Source organism: Suricata suricatta, chromosome 5 (assembly GCF_006229205.1).
Source record: "Suricata suricatta isolate VVHF042 chromosome 5, meerkat_22Aug2017_6uvM2_HiC, whole genome shotgun sequence".
NCBI lineage: Eukaryota > Metazoa > Chordata > Mammalia > Carnivora > Herpestidae > Suricata > Suricata suricatta.
Genome location: NC_043704.1, coordinates 13302301 through 13319426, shown reverse-complemented (window position 1 = coordinate 13319426; position 17126 = coordinate 13302301). Strand labels below are relative to the sequence as shown.

General features: G+C 43.0%; 1 protein-coding gene across 1 annotated transcript in view; it reads left to right on the top strand.

The window, feature by feature from the left end:
- The first annotated feature begins 6234 nt into the window (after positions 1-6234).
- The window catches only part of IFNAR1 (interferon alpha and beta receptor subunit 1), a 23973-nt gene continuing 13081 nt past the window's right edge, over positions 6235-17126 (top strand). Inside the window, exons 1-3 of the mRNA XM_029939038.1 lie at positions 6235-6394; positions 10537-10660; positions 15196-15374. Of these exons, the coding sequence (XP_029794898.1) occupies positions 6322-6394; positions 10537-10660; positions 15196-15374 (376 nt within the window). The 5' untranslated portion in view covers positions 6235-6321. The remainder of the gene's footprint in view (positions 6395-10536; positions 10661-15195; positions 15375-17126) is intronic.

Below are 17126 nucleotides of genomic sequence, written 5' to 3'. Positions count from 1 at the left end.
TTTTTTTTTCCTCTTCTTTTTATGGTGGTGGGGGTGGTTATGTTTAATCTAATGGATTTTAATACGAGAAATTAGTTGGTGGTCTTGGTGAGAGCAGACTAAGCACAATGGTGGGGACAGAAAGCCAGACTCGGTGGGCTGAGGAATACACGGGAAGTGAGAAAATACAGATAGGTATGAATGAATGTAGCTATGAATGGCAGGCAGCTTCTGGAGGGACTAAAGGCTATGCCTTTTTGACTTGAGAATGTTTCATTGTTGATGAGAAGGAACCAAAGAGATGATGAAGTCATGGTGGAAGGGAAAGATAATCAACGGAAAGCCATACAGAGTAAGGAGCTGCTTACAGAACCAGACGGACCGATTATTGCTTGATTGAAGGAAGAATGTGTTCCCAACCACAGAAGGAAAGGAAGGAAGGGCTGCGGATCCAAGTGAGCTTGAGATTTCGGTGGTGGGAAGCTGCAGTCTGGTCCATCGAGCATGAGAACTGGTGGGGCAAAGATTTACAGCGAGCACAGGAGGTTTTAAATTTCAACCCAGTTGAGGTTGAGGAGCGAAGCTTTGATCACTGGGGCCGTGGTATCCTTCTAGTTTTCTCTGGCAGAACTAGAGTTTTCCCCTGAGCCTTTTGGAAGTAGAAAAAACAATAATCACAATGGTCAGGGGGGTGGGGGGGGAGACAGTAATATTTATTGAACACCATGTGCCAGATACTGGACGAAACTCTACATGCATTAAGTAACTGAATCCTCATGGCAGCACTGGGACATACACTGTCTTACAGTCCCTGTAAGAAAACAAGAGGAAATAACTTGCACAAGGTTCCAGAGTGTTGGAGCGGGGATACTAACCCAGGTCAGGGGAACCTCAGAACTCGTACTCTTAACCAATAGTTCCGGCGTTCCTTTTTTTTCGTCTTTAAAAAATTTTTTCTTTGATTATGTTTTGAAAGACAGAGAGGGGCAGAGAGAGAGGGAGACACAGAACTCAAAGCAGGCTCCAGGCCCTGAGCTATCGGCGCAGAGCCTGATGTGGGGCTCAAACCCATGAACTGTGAGATCATGACCTGAGCCAAAGTCAGACGCTCAGCCAACTGAGCCACCCAGGCGCCCAGTTCCAGTGTTCTGTTTCAGGGATACTTAGTCACCAGCTGGGAAGGGCAGGGATGCCCTCTATGGTCTCACATACAAACAGGTATCTTTTTCTCCATGTGGGCAGAGTATGCAGGCAGCACCCTTACCTCAAGCCACACTGAACACAAGCCTTCAAATATGGCGATCCCTTTGCTTGGAACACTTCCCTCTTCTTTTTCTCACTGTCTCCTACGTATACACTCAGTCTCCACTTACATACTTCTTACCCCAGGTCACCTGCTTAAAGCTATACCCCTCACCATCAAACCAGTTGAGTGTCCCTACTGTTTGTTTAATTGTTATTTTTTGTATGTAATTGTCTGCCTGCTGGGATAGGATGATAAAGCATTCAAGAGAAAGGCAATTCTGAAGATTCCGGAACAGGGCTGCTGATTCCTCCCTGCCCATCCTGGAGCTAGTATTTGGATGCTCTGGAAGTTTGCTATGCTGTTGCTCAGCTAGTCACTGCTCAGCTAGGTTCCTCTACCAACCTCTCTGCCTAAAGTAATGCATTCTTCTAGAAGGTTCTAGAGCAATCATTTCTAAACTGGGGTACACTCATTCTGGGGTTTCTGTTGGAATAAAGGGCCTACCGGGGACTGATGAAATTCTATTTGCCCTGTTAAATAAGAAACAAATTAAGCTTTACTACTATTTGATATGTGGTCTAGCACTCATACCATCACCTGGACCAAACGTCAGAAGATCAGAAGTCACCTTCAGTGATGTGTGACATACCTGAAAGCAGACTAGGAGTATCACGAAGTGGAAATGTGCAGTGATGCTTTCCCCCCATCCACTTGTTTTTTTAAGCTTATTTATTTATTTTGAGAGAGAAAGAGAGCAAGTGGGGAAGGGGCAGAGAGAGGGAGACACAGAATCCCAAGGAGGCTCCATGCTGTCAGTGCAGAGCCTGACACAGGGCTGGGGCTCATGCACCACGAGATCATGGACCTGAGCTGAAACCAAGAGTCAGAGACTTAACCAGCTGAGCCACCGAGGTGCTCCAGCCCTGTTCTCCTTTGAAGTTTGTGACTATGTCTAGCTGTTTAGTTGGCCTGATTAAGTGTGTGTATAGATTACATTTGCTAGCTTTAACTACCTAGTTTTAACTACCTAATGTTCAGGAATGGATTCCTGCAAATAAACTGAGAATTAAAGATATTACTATTAACACTGTGAATAACTTCAGAACTTCCCTTTCCTTTGCTGGTATGAACTTTTTTCTTTTCCTTTTTTTACAACATAATGAGCCACATTATGTTGTAAAAACAACGACACCCTGATCAGGAGTTAGTAAAAAAAAAAAAAATTATCACAAAGACTGTTGGAAAAATGTCTTTAAGCTAATTGTTCTTAACCATTCATCTTGCACTAAATTATATTGGCTAATTGACAGTGTGAAACCATCACCTTAGGAAGGCCAGAAAAAGCAAACCTCTGCAAGTGTTTCAAGAGTGTGTTTAAATCATCTGTTACTTAGTTACTCCAAGTCTTTGCAAAATTTCATAACAGGTGACAGTGTTTAGGAGCTACCTTCTATGTTTTCATGCAACAGACAAAAACCAAAAAGCTGCGTCTCATAGGGAAATATTTACCCTGCTTGCCATTATGATGCCTAGCCCTTTGCCAGCAAATGCTATTAGAAAGTGTCCAGAAAATGTGGCTGAAGATTTTAAGAAACAAAAGTTAAACTTTAGGGGCACCTGGGTGGCTCAGTCCGTTGAGCATCTGACTTCTGTTCCATCTAGTTGTAAATGTACTCTAAAAAATAAAATCTGTTCATTAAAAAAATTTGCATTAGTCATAAACTATAGCCAATTGAATACAACAAGAATCTAGGAGTCCACACCAATAATAAATGGAAAGAAGAACACGCCCTTTCTTACAATATGTCAACCAATACTTATATTTGGAGAAGCACGTGTGGAAAATTATCATTTCACAACCACCAGATTAGTCTGGTGCAGGCAGACTGATGATTAATGGATGCTAATTTTAGATGTAAAAGTTTGATGAAGAGCAGGGTATTTGCAAGATTTCAGAGTGTCTCTCCGCAGGTTAGCTGCAAGGGGAAAAATAGTAACTATACAGTAGAGATATTGGATAACACCTAGACCATCTCATTAAAATTAGCATTACCAATGAGAGGCTAAGGAACACAGCGTGCCTTCAGAGGGGATGGAAGTCTGAGAACCCCACCCAATTTATGCAGTATTCCAGCCAGGAATTAGCTCTAAATCTAATCATTACAAGCATCGGACAAGCCCAAAGTGAGTAGCATTCTATAAAATAATTGGCCTGTATTAAAAAGCGGGGACAGTGTTGTGAATGACCAAGGGCAGGTGACAGACCCAAGAAAGCTTAAAGAAGTTCAGGGAAATATTCCATTTGAATTGGAGAGAGAGAATATAAACGCGGCAAAATATTAACAATTTAGTGAATCCGAGCAAAGGGTAGGGAGCAATTCTCTTATTACTTTTGTGACTGTTTTTGTAAATTTTAAATTATTTCACAATTAAAAGTTTAAAAAAAACACATTTTATGGAAAAACTCCCAGCATATCCTCTGACGAATCATTTTGACTTGAATAAAGTGGGTGGAGGGCAAGGTCTGGGTTAAGGTTACAGAACCGGCAGCATAAGGGAAACCAATTCATGTTTCACCCATAGACAAACCATTACAGCAAGTAAGTGGAAACACTTAGAATATTACTTACAATATATTGTATTAAGATGGGGAAAGATGCTGGAAATCTTTTGTACCATACAAGTGCTGTCAACTTAAAAGATGAATTATGTATTTTTTTTTACAAGATATTTACTGACCTTCTCTCTGGCAACTGGGTGACACTAGCATGTTCTGTACCAATATTGAAAAGATGAACCATTGCGGTGCCTGGGTGGCTCAGTCGGTTGAGCATCTGACTTCAGCTCAGGTCATGATCTCACAGTTGGTGGTGAGATCCGCATCAGGCTCTGTGCTGACAGCTCAGAGCCTGGAGACTGTTTCAGATTCTGTGTCTCCCTCTCTCTGCCCCTCCCCCGCTTGCTCTGTGACTCTTTCTCTCAAAAATAAATAAAAACAGTAAAAACAATTTTAAAAAAGATGAACCATTAAGTCCTTTAAAACTGCTTTTATTATGAGCAAATGAAAATCAAAAGAACGTATATATATACACACACATATATATACACACTATATATAACTCTTGCAGTAATTTTTTAATGTGTATTTATTTTGAGAGACAGTGTGAAGGGAGGGAGGGACAGAGAGAGAGAGGGAGACCGAGAATCTCAAACCTGGCCTAACAGGGGACTTCACACTGAGTAACCCTCACATTTTAAAATACATTTGGCATATTTCCTTATGGATGTGATTTGTCACCAAAAATGCTGTGTGCATCTGTAAAAAAACTCTAGCTTCCCATTTTAAAAAGTGGGGGGAGGGCATCTGGGTGGTTTTAGCTTGTTGAGCCTCTGACTCTTGATTTCTGCTCAGGTCTTGATCCCAGGGTCACAGAAGCCTGCTTAAGATTCTCTCCTCTCTCCCTCTGTGCCCCCCCCCCCCGCTTAAAAAAAAGTGGAGAAGGGGGGAACTGCCAACATCGTTTAAAATATTTCAGATGGACTGTTTCAGTTCACTCAATGTTTTGGGCCCATTGTTTTAAACATAAAAGTGCAACCTATTCCAACCAGTTTGTAAGAGCAGCTTTTGTACAACAGGAAACAGAAGTTTTAATAAATACCTTAAGTCGAAAAGTCATTGGAAAGTCTTTTAAAATAAGATTTTGTAACTGCCAACTAGCAATTTCCTTTTTCCCTTTGGCCCCACATACTCTTGTGGGGTATTTTTCCATCCAGGACATCCTTAAAACAAAGAACCAACTGGGGCGCGGGAGTCAGTTAACCACTGACTTCAGCTCTGGTCCTGATCTCAGGCTGTGAGTCTGAGCTCTGTCGGGCTCTGTGCTGACAGCTCAGAGCCTGGAGCCTGCTTCCGATTCTGGATCTTCCTCTGTCTCTGCCCCTCCTCTCTCTCAAAAATAATAAACAAGCATCTAAAACAAAACAAAAAACAGAACTGACAAACTCAGAATCAAATCTAAAACTTTCCTGAATCACAAAGTAATAAGCTTCTGGTTTAAAACCAAAAACGAGGCTTAACAACAGGTTAGATTTACTAAAAATCATTTTTCACTTAAAACGGCTGAATTTCGTGGTATGTAAATTATATTTCAAAGTTGTTTCTAAGGCAGAATCCAAGTGCATTGTTCTCTACAAATATTCATTTTATCACATAATTGATAATATTGTTTAGTTATAATTAACAGCTAGCTCTGCTTATTTCGTGTCCTTTATATTTTTCGTTTAGCCTTCATTTGAATAATGTACATAATCTATTATTAAAGCATTTAAATAACCATTTGAATGGTGGACCCATAGTGTTTACAGCTAAGGGAAAGCGGTCAAAAATGCTTAGAGACCGTTGTCCTGAAGCCTGGGAGGCCGTCAGGACTCTATCCAAGGGTCTCTAGCCCCCCTCGGCCAGGTCGCACCCGAAACTAGTGCTGGAGGCATCTTGGTTTAAGTACGGACACTCTTGCCCTTCGTTCACAGCGCTCGGCACAGAAGCGGCCTGACCCGCTCAGCAGCTTCCTCATTCCCGCCTTCCTGAACCCCCAAATCGCCCCGACACCACGTTTCCAAGGCCTCCCCCAGCAATTGGAGGACAGAGGCTGGGTAACTCCTGGGCCCTAAGGCCAGGGCAAGCGCGCCGCATTCTAGTTAGGGTCAAGGCCTCCAGTTGGGCGTGGTCTTTCCGGAACGTGAGGGCGACAGCCTTGGGCGGTCACTGACGGGAAATAGGAGGAGTCAGGAGGGCAACGGGGTACCCACGGCCGTTCCAGCAGCGAATGTGACGTTCACAGCCCTCCCCGCCGGCGTCCAGCAGCGCGCCGGAGTAAACGGGCGGCGCGTGCGTGGAGGGCGGGGCAAGTGTGAATGGGCGGGGCGAGCGCGCGGTGGGGGGGACGGGCTCTGCGGGCACCAGAGATGAGAGCGCGGTGGGCGGGGCGAGGGGCGGGGCGAGAGGCTGCCTTTGCTCAGGGGATAGTTTTGCATTGTAGGGTTCTGCCCGAGGAGATCGAGGATGTGACTGGCCCGGCCGGCGGCGCCAGAGGAGAATGTTCTCCCTCCTGGGCGCAACGACCCTGGTGCTGGTTGCTGGGGCGCCGTGGACTTTGCCCGCAGCCGTAGGTGAGAGACGAGGGGTCTGGGGCGGGGCAGGAGGCTGGGCGGTAGGGGCGTTGGAAGCCTCGGCCCTGGGAGGCCGAGTCGGTCTGGGAGACCTCTGGTCGTCCGTGGGCACAGCGCTCAAATCGAAAATCAAGAGGAAATAGTATTCGAGAATCCTTCCACGCTGCTTTCTTGGGGCCAGCGTACCCGTCCCCCGGCAGGGGACGACCTCCCCGCCACCCCTCCCCAGGCTTCCACCCCCGCCGTGCTGGGTGTGCGAGAGCCTTCCTGTCGCCTCCGAGTCTCTTCGAAAAATCCGGCAGCTCGGCTAGACCCTTATATGATAACCAAGGCTTTAGCCGCGAGCTGTGCTGCTGTTTTGAATCAGTGTCTTAGTTCAATAAACAGTTATTCAGCCCCACATAGGACGAGGATAATGATTGCAAGAATTTCTCTGCCCTCAGGATTCGAATGGTCTAATAAAAAGTGATAATAAAAGAAAAATACGCAGCCAAGACACAGAGGCTGGGACCACCCAGGCTAGTTTGCTGCCTTTATTAATACTTAAACTGAGATGCGTCGGGGGAATGGCAACTATTATATGATTGACTTTGTGTAGTGAGGAGAGGTTCCGAACCAAAGGGAAAGAAGGTGTAGCATAGTTAGTTCAGAATACCTAACTGCTTAGAAAACCGTACCCAGATGTGATACATTGGTATCCTATTTCTCAGACTCTTACACGAATATAGTATATATAGTTTATGGGTTCTATGATCCTGGTATAACCCAGGGTAATTTTTTGAATCCTTTGGGTCTTAAAACTTTTGTATTCAGCTCGTTGTGCTTTAATATAAAAAGAATGTCCCCAGAATTTTCATGTAAAGATAACATTCCAAGAGGGTGTACATTAAGATCTTTATTTTAATCTAGATTAGAAGAGAGCTGCTAAAATAAACTTTATACACAGCTAGCATTTATGGTACTCTTAACCGTGTGTCGGGCTCTACTCTGCCCGTTTTTAAGGTATAAACTCATTTAGTGTTCAGTGGAAAGTTACGCACTCATTTTACAGATGAGCAAACTGTGACAGTGAATAGCTTGCCTAAGGCCATACAGCTAGCCAGTGGCTGAATAGGAAATTCAACTCTGGGAATCTGGCCTCAGAGCCCTGGGTTTAAGATTAGTTTGTTTTCCTAAAGGTTAAACAATTTAAATTCTTGATTATCCACCAATATTGTTAAGAGCCGAGTTATCTTTCAATTAACTAACGTACTTGTTTTTCCCAAAAGGGATAGTAAAATGTTTGAAATTAAGTGAAATATTGACCCTAACTTGAGATCCTAATGGTGCTTTCTTTCAAACTCATAAAAATCCTCATACTTTTTAAGTCTAGTAAGTGCAATTCTGGACCCTAGCCTAAGAAAATTATCCAAAATATGGGAGAAAATTTATATTGGGTAGTGTATGTGTTTGGATTTGTCGGACTTAAAAAGATAGTAAATCATTTCTGATTGTCAGTAGGCATGTGAAAAGTTGGAAGCAACCAATTGTGTAAGTGAAAGTTTGGGATTAAGTACCCATTTATAGATCTTACACAATATGAAGGTGAAATAGACTGTTATCAAAAGGATATTGCTGACAGTCATAGGACAAAATCTGTGAAATCAAAAATGCTATTTAATAATTATTTCCAAGTCCCTCTTCGTTTATCAGTTATTTGGTGGTCTCCCACATGCCAAGATGCCCCTAAGTGCTGAGTCTCCTTCCTTTAACTGTAGAAGAACTGCATCCCAGAGGAAACCCCTGACTCGACCCCATCTATGTCCTAAGGCCCAGAATTGCTGGATTAGACTGGTCTAAACTGGAGACTACAAATCCCTTCAGATCTTTTGTTGATTCCTATAAACCTAATCACTGTCCTTTGGCTACACAGAATCTATAAAATTCCAACCAAAGGGATGGGAATAAAGTTTAGAGGAGTGCAATAAGGAAAAGTAGTCTCCATCTAAAGTCGCAGAGAAAATGAATGTAAGAAAGAAAATTGAGGGAGGGGATCCTCAATGAGGAGCTGTCCAAATGAAAAAAAATTTTTTTCAGAAGATGTTTTCTCAGATGCCTCCCCTTTTGACTGCATCCCATAATATCTCTAGCTGGAAAATAGGAAGCAGCCCGAATAAAGAAAGTTCTACATAGACTCCTATGGTAGAAAGTCTGCAAGGAGATAAATGCTTGCCCTGAGGCAGAAGTAAAGGCTAGAAATACTCTAGGAATACATTTAAAAGGCAGTCTTTAAAAAATTGCAGCTTGTCGTTATGAAAGATCAGTCCTTCCTGAGGCTGAAGAAATTCCTATGAACCCAGCTCTATCTAGGCTGAGTAGTCTGAGAAAAGCAGACCCTGCCCTTAAGGAATTTGTAATCTGATGGCAGAGGATGTGTTTAACCAAAAGAAGCAATTGAGTTTTGTTTTTTGGTTTGTTTGTTTTTTTCGAAACATCCTCATTCAGCAAGGTTTGCGGTCCTGCTAGAAGTCAGGTGCTGTGTGGAGTATCTAGTATGAAACTGAGCAAATGGATTCCTGCTACAGTAGGTAAAGAAAGCAAGATTAGCATGGGCTGCAGTAGTTGAGCCCCCGTGAGGTGGATCTTGGAGTAGGTGGGTAGTCAGAGAGGCAGAAAAATTCAGGTTGGAGGGGCCAAAAGAGAAAATCAAGACAGGACATGCAACGGAGGCAAGATTTGTCTTAGAACTATAAGAAATAAAGTAGATCTCTACATGGAAGTCCTTAAAAATAAACAGGAGGGTTCAGGCTTGTTAGGAACGCCTTTGGAAGTCCCTGTAGGGCTTGGCTGACATCATGAATATTCATATCTCTGTCTCTCGATTTTTGTTATGTGACTATTTGGTTTCTGTGAATAGCTGTTCACTCTGAATCACACCTGTCTCATTCTCTATCAGAATATATGAAGCGTGAACACAGAATGTGAAACCAAACTGAGGCTGTATACAGTGGAAACCCCGTATCTTTTCGTCACTTCTAAGATCAAAGAAAATTTTTATGCAGACTATTTTTTCCTTTTTTTTAAACCTTAATTAAAGAATACTTTTAGTGCTAAAAATTGCCAACCATTATCTGAGATTTCAGCAAGTTGTAATCTTTTTGCTGGTGGAAGATCTTTTTTTTTTTTAATGTTTGTTTATTTTTGAGAGAGCACAAGTAGGGGAGGGGCAGAGAGAGAGGGACTGAGGATCCGAAGCAGGCTCTGTGCTGACAGCAGTGAGCCCAGTGTGTGGCTTGAACTCACAAACCCCGAGACCATGACCTGAGCCAAAGTCAGACGCTCAACCGACTGAGCCACCCAGGTGCCCCAAGGTCTTTTTTAAAAATTTTCATGTATTTATTTTTGTCATCATAAGGGGGCACTCCGTAACCCCCATCACCCCGTTCAGCCATCCTCTACCTGCCTCCCCTCTGGTAACCGTTAGTTCGTTCCCTGCAGTTAAGAGTCTGTTTTGTGGTTTGTCTCGTTTTCCCTTTGCTTCTTTTTTCCTTTAAATTGCACATATTAATGAGATCGAGTGGTGTTTGTCTTTCTCTGACTGACCTACTTCGCCTGACATTATATTCTCTGGCTCTCTCCATGTTGTTGCAAATGGCAAGATTTCATTCTCTTACATCTGAATAATACCAAGTACAGACACCCACGTCTTCTTTTTCCATTTATCTACTGACGGACACTTGGGCTGTGCCCATAACTTGGCTACTGTAGATAAAGCTGCAGTCAGCGTAGGGGTGCTTGTATCCCTTTGAATTAGCATTTCATATTTTGGGGGTAAAGAGACGTTTTTCAATTAAAAAACAATGCTGCTTTTTCCTTATTTTCTCCAGCTTTACTGAGCTATATTTGCCATACAAGGCTTCCTTTTTGTAGATTAAAAAGTCTCAGCCTTTTTCAAACTATCTCAACTGCAGAGATATAATTAGTAGTTGCCCCAGGGCTGAGAGCAATCATTAGCTTTTTTTTTTTTTTAGATTTTTGTATATGCTTCGTTATATTTGAATGCATTCCTTCTTTAATCAGTGTTATGAAAGGAAGGCTCACATTTTAAAGAATATCCACAGTGTATATGTAACTGTCTTCTTTCTTGTTGCCTTTATTTATAGGGGGAATAAATCTAAAATCTCCTCAAAATGTAGAGGTCCACATCATTGATGACACCTTCACCCTGAGTTGGAACAGGAGCGATCTGGCTGTCGGCAACGTGACTTTTTCAGCAGATTATCAAGTGTACGTGACTCTCCTGATTGGTTTGCGAGAACCATTGAATAATCTGAAACAATTGTAATGCTGTCATTTACTTCTCAGAGTTGGGAAACCATTGGCTTTTCCATCTTTGACAGAAATTTTATGTCTGTGTAATATTTATACCTTCGCTTCTACAAAGTCATCTTTGGGGGTTGCAGCCAAAGAGGTTTGGGGGATGAGGATGCAGACAGCTTCCGTAGACCACACTTCTCTCTTCTAGATGCTCCACCTTCTTTGTGTGTAAATTAGGGTCGGAGCTAGAACATGTCTTGAGAATATGAGAGAGTGCCTGAAAAGGTCCACCCGTCGTCTTGGAATAGGCCACCGGTACTCAGATGGTCAGGCTTTAGTGTCTCCATTATACACGGTGTTTCCGTTTTAGATACAGGACCTGGCATTTCCACCAGACCCTGTTTCAGGGGCTTCTGCCTCCTCCCTGGTGCTAACTTTCTACTTAAGAGCCGCCAAGATGATTGGGCAGGTGGGGATTTGCAGAAGAAAGGATTGCAGAAGGAACACAGCTCAGGAAGCACAGAACTTTGCTTTGGGTGCCTGGGTGCAAACTGTCCAGGGCGCTCCCTGTCTGAGAAAGAGCGGCTGGTAACTGGGTGGTGAAGAAGAGGGTGCAGGACCTCCAACCAGGATGCTCCCTCTTCCACCACAGCCCCCGGCACTCTCGTTTTCCTGTTGATTGTTCTTTAGAGTTTTGTTTGTTCATTTTAAGTTTATTTATTTTGGGAGAGAGAGAGAATGAGCAGAGAGAGGGGGCAGAGGATTGGAAGTGGGCTTCTGTGAAGACAGTAGAGAGCCTGACGCAGGGCTCGAACTCACGAACCATGAGATCGTGACCCAAGCTGAAGTCTGAGGCTTAACCGGCTGAGCCACCCAGGCGCCCCCTCCAGTTCATTGTTAAGAGAACCGTGAGACTAATCCAGTCCCACAGCTTTAGTACTTAGCATGTGTGTGCATGTGCATGTGTACACACATGAACTTTCATACATCCATAGGTGGTTTTTCTCGGAATTAATTATTTAGGAATTTTTATCTCTAGAGACTTTCTTTAACTTGAACTTTTTTTGTCCATTTTGTTCTTTGCTTTAGTTGAGAGTTTTCTCATGAAACAACTGTTTCAGGTATAACAAAGGTCGTTTCAGATACTCTTAACTAATGTTACCCTTTTAATAAAGAAGAGTCACAGACAGCGTTCTTGTCTGCTGCTCCTTCCCTTGTCCTGTTGCTTATCCTCCAACCCATAATAATCTGTCTTTTCTTTCTTTCATTCTGACTTTAGCATCGAATGCATTATTCCACTGTGTTCTCATTCTACCCTGTTCTATGAGCTTTAGAAATAATTGCCTTGTAAAAATATGCCAGACTACAAGGTCAAGGTGACAGTGCGGCAATAGTGTAGTGTAGGGTGAACTCGGGCCGGACTGCTTGGATTTAAAGCCGTCCCGTGCTACCAATTCTGCCACAGTTTTCTTGTCTGTTAAGTCGTGATAATAAAAACTAAAATGACCATGTATGATTTATCATCCAAACCAAGATACTTTTGGGAGTTAAAAAGGGCAATTAGTTTTAGTTAAGCGAGAATGACAAACTATAACCAGGACGACCCCAGGCACACTGAGATGGGCCACCCTGTAATAAGGTGTCTAACTCTGAAGGTTGTTAGAAGTATATAGAACAGGGGCGCCAGGTCATGATATCGCGGTTCGTGGGTTCGAGCCCCGAGTCGGGCTCTGTGCTGACAGCTAGCTCAGAGCCTGTCTTCAGATTCTGTGTGTCCCTTTCTCTCTGACCCTCCCCTGCTCATTATGTGTGTCTCTCTTTCTCAAAAAAAAAAAAAAAAATTTAAAAACTTTAACAAAAAGTATATAGAACAGTTGTTTGGGAGATGCTCAAAACAGTGGCATAGATAAGTGACCAATGGAAGTGTAGTTTAATAGCAGCAGCAAACAAGTACTTTTTAATTTAGTGTTTTCTCGGAACATAGGACACGTGCCCTGGTGATAAACGATACACAGACGCATAAGTAAGCTGGTAGGATTCCAGCATCTGCAGAACACATGCTAACACATCAGTGTTTGCGACCAATATCTACAGTCTATTATGCTTTATGTAGCGTTTAGTGTTGATTCTCTCATTCGGTAAACATCGGGTGCCTTCTATGCCAGATCCTCTTCTGGACACTTAGAATAGCACCCGTGAAAGGGAGAGACAAAGATGGCATGTACTTGTACTATGACACTGATTTTATGAAATGAGTTTTATATTGGTTACATAATCATTTTCAAATTGTATTCTGTTCTCATCTAAATACTTTTATGATAAATTTGAGTTTGGGTGAGGTTTTTTTGTTCGTTTGTTTCTTGTTTTTGTTTTTTAAGTAACATTAAAGCAGCTACTGTTATATTAGCTCCCTTATATACAAAAGCTTGGAATTGAGTATGTAACCGTATCTCCTGGAACAGGAAAGAGGTAAAGAGTGAGCTGGATTAGAACCATGTCAAGACTTGGTTTTAAAAGTTTTATACGGCTGGGGGCACCCGGGTGGCCCAGTCGGTTAAGCGTCTGACTTCAGCTCAGGTCACAATCTCCCTGCTCGTGGGTTCAAGCCCCACATCGGGCTTTGTGCTGACAGCTCAGAGCCTGGAGCCTGCTTCAGATTCTGTGTCTCCCTCTCTCTCTGCCCCTCCCCTGCTCACGCTCTGTCTCTGTCTTCCTCAAATATTAAAAAAAAAAAAAAACCCAAAACATAAAAAATTTATAAGGTTTTCTGTTTATATTAAGATTATATTTTTAAAAATAGATTCTGAGGCCACCTGGCTAGATCAGTTAGTTGGGCATCCAACTTGATTTCGCCTCAGGTCATGATCCCAGGGCTGTGGGATCTGGCCCTGCATTGGGCTCCATTCCGAGTGTGGAGCCTGCTTAGGATTTTCTCTCTCTCTCTGCCCCACCCCTACTCTTTCTCTCTAAAAATAAAAAAATAAGTCCTGATGTGGAGAAGTTTCTCAGGAATGGTATCATTAAATGCCAGCTCTAACCTCACAGTTCAGATAAGTAAAGTAAAAAGGGACACTGGCCAGGAATGAAGCTTTCCATATGCCAGTGTATATTTTTGGTAAATTATTTAAATGGTTCTTTTTTGAAAAATGAGATAGACTTGTATTGGAGTCCTCACAGAACTTATGTGGATAGATCACCCCTGCGGTCTGTTGTCGTAAAGTATTTTTATTTCTATTTATTTATTTGAGAGAGAGAGAGAGAGAGAGAGCGTACTCAAATGAGCTGAGCTTGGAGCCTGACACAGGGCTCGATCCCATGACCCTGGGATCATGACCTGAGCTGAAACCAGGAGTCAACTGCGCAACCCCCTGAGCACCCAAGTACCCCTTAAAGTGTTTCTAAACTGAAGTCTACAGTGTCCTCCCTCCCTCCTCGTGCCCTTCCCCTCCGAAGAGCACCTTGTGCTGGACCATGAATCAGTCTTGACAAAATGCCTTCTCACCGGAGAGTTCCTCTGCCTGGTTTAAGGTAGACAGGGCTTCACATAGGCAAACATTTCGAAACCTGACAAGTTTTCTTTGCCTTCCCGTCAGCCTCCTCAGTGGGTCAAAGTGGCATGTGGAAACACGTCTTTTCCCTCTTAGGCACTCTTGCCAACTTGATTTCTTCATGTTTTCTGACGAATCTAATATTGATCAGTTCTACTTTTTAATGGACTAAATCCACTTCAAAGAACTGGTTAATTTATGTTAACATTTTAAGTTCTTTTGTTTCTAGTCACGTAATAGAATTGCTGCTGAGCCAAAGGGATGGTTTGGTTTTGATGAGGGCAGAGGGAGTGACCTAACCATGCTGATTCCGAAGTCTTTGTTGGGTCTGGTAAATCTATTCGTAGGACATGTTTAGAAGGGAATCATCAAATCCAGTTACGAAATTTTCAATAAGGGAAAGATCCAGAAACGCAAAGTAGTTGACCAGAAGTCACATAACTATTCTTAGCAAAGCCGACACGACACAAAGTCCACTTTTACCTTAAATGTTCTTTCTTTCTCTGCTTTTGTGAAATCCTAATGCAAACCATCACAAAATTACAGAACTGTAGTAAAAAATTAACTGTGTCACGGCGCGCCTGGGTGACTCAGTTAAGCATCCAGTTCTTGATTCAGTTCAGGTCATGATCCCACCAGTGTGGGATTGAGCCTCACACTGCGCTCCCCACCGAGCATGGGGCCTGCTTGGGGTTCTCTCTTGTGCTTGGCGCTCGCTCTCTCTCTTTCTCTCTCAGAAAAATTAACTTTCAGAATTATTCCACTTTATAGATAATAACTTGGTATATTTGTACTGAAAAAGAGTGCATAGTTGCAGGGTAAAATGTTAACAGGATGTCAAATAGAAGAAATAATTACTTAGATTAGCTTTATCATGTCAGTAAACGGAAACTGTGTGTGATACTCTTTTGTAGTTATACATTTGCTTACTCAGTCATTTGCTTTTTTATTTTAAAGACCCAGAAACGATACTTGGTTAAAATTGCCTGGGTGTCAATCTATTACTAGTACCAAATGCAACTTTTCTTCACTCAAGCTAAATATTTATGAAGAAGTTAAATTGCGTATAAGAGCAGAAAAAGGAAACGACACTTCTCCATGGCATAATGTTGACGCGTTCACCCCATTTGAAAAAGGTAAGAAGTTGCCACCTGAATTATGGCACATTCTTCATTAAATGTCACCGCAGCAGCTCACTTCCTAAGCCTGCTCGTTTGCACGATGGGAAGTCTGTCATTTAAAAACAAAAAAGAAGAAGTGGGGCGTCTGGGTGGCTCAGTTAGATGTCTGACTTCAGCTCACGTCATGATGTCACAGTTTGTGGGTTCAAGCCCTGCGTCAGGCTGCGTGCTCTAGGAGCCTGGAGCGAGCTTGAGATTCTCTCTCTCTCTGCCCCTCCCCCCCTGGCTCGCGTGTGCATGCTCTTTCTCTCAAAACTAAATAAACATTAAAAAAATTTTTTTATAATAGTTTATTGTCAAATTGGTTTCCATATAACACCCAGTGCTTCTCCCCACAAGTGCCCTCCTCCATGACCATCACCCCCTTCCCCCTCTTCAGCCCTCGGTTTGCTTTCAGTATTTAGTAGTCTCTCATGATTTGTGTCCCTCTCTCTCCCTAGCTCTCTTTCCCTCTTCCCCTCCCCATGGTCCCCCGTTAGGTTTCTCCTGTTCTCCTGTTAGACCTATGAGTGCAAACATATGGTATCTGTCCTTCTCCGCCTGACTTATTTCGCTTAGCATGACACCCTCGAGGTTTAAGTCCACATGTTTTCATAATTCTAAGGCTTATCTGCCCTTTTTTATTTTCATTCTATCTTGAAAACTGGAGTTTTCTAGAGGCTGATGTGGGAGAAGGGGGCTGACTGGACGCAGGAGCAAGTATGAGATATGTCTGTCTCGTTCATGAAGCCAGACATTAGCAAAATGGGGACAAAGTGTGACACAGTTCCACTCTCCTTGTGATGTTTGTTTGGGAATATAATGCTTTTTTTTTAATAACAAATATGTGTTACAGTGCAATGCACTGATCATTATTATCTTTTAATTAATTCATTTAAAAATTTTATCAGTTTTAATGTTTAATATACTAAATATTGAAAGACATAGTCCATATAAATAAAAGCTCTTTCAGACCATCAATTTCTTTGAGTCTGAAGGGATCCCAAGACCAAAAGGTGTGTGAACCATGGCCCTGTATCAAAACTCCCAAGAGACATATGGGTGGCTCAGTTGTTTAAGCAGTCCGACTTCAACTCAAGTCTTGATCTCATGGTTCGTGGGTTCGAGTCCTGCATCTGACTCTGCACTGATGGCCCAGAACCTGCTCAGGATCTTTATCTCCCTGCCCCTCCCCTGCTTACTCTCTCTCTCTCAAAAATAAATATTAAAAATGAAAAACAACTCCCAAGAATGATCTGTATCCCTCTCTGCACTTGTCTGCCTGCCCCTCAGTCTGCGGCCTTGTACGTTCAATTCCATCCCTCACCACTACACAAACCCACTCTCATCACGTACACTGGTGATGAGTCCCCAGCCCTCTTCTGGATCTCCAGGCCCAGCTTCCTCCCTCCCAGCTCTCCTCCTGCGCATCGGTCGGTCCCTTGCCACTTTCTCCCAGCTCCCCAGACCTTTCAGTGCTGGGCTGCTCCAGGGCTCGGCCCTCCATTCTCTTTTTTCTATATTCCATCCGCTGGTAGTCTTATGGCTTTCAAGACTGTCTGTACACTCTTGGAAAAGGCCGGCACTTACACCTCCAGCCCCACTCTTTCCCCCTTACCTTTAGACTGATATCACCAACTCTCAAATTCATCATCTCTGCTTAGATGCCTCAGGCTCATCTGGCCAAAGCTCTTGATTTCCATCCTCAAAACCTCTCGCGGTATTTTC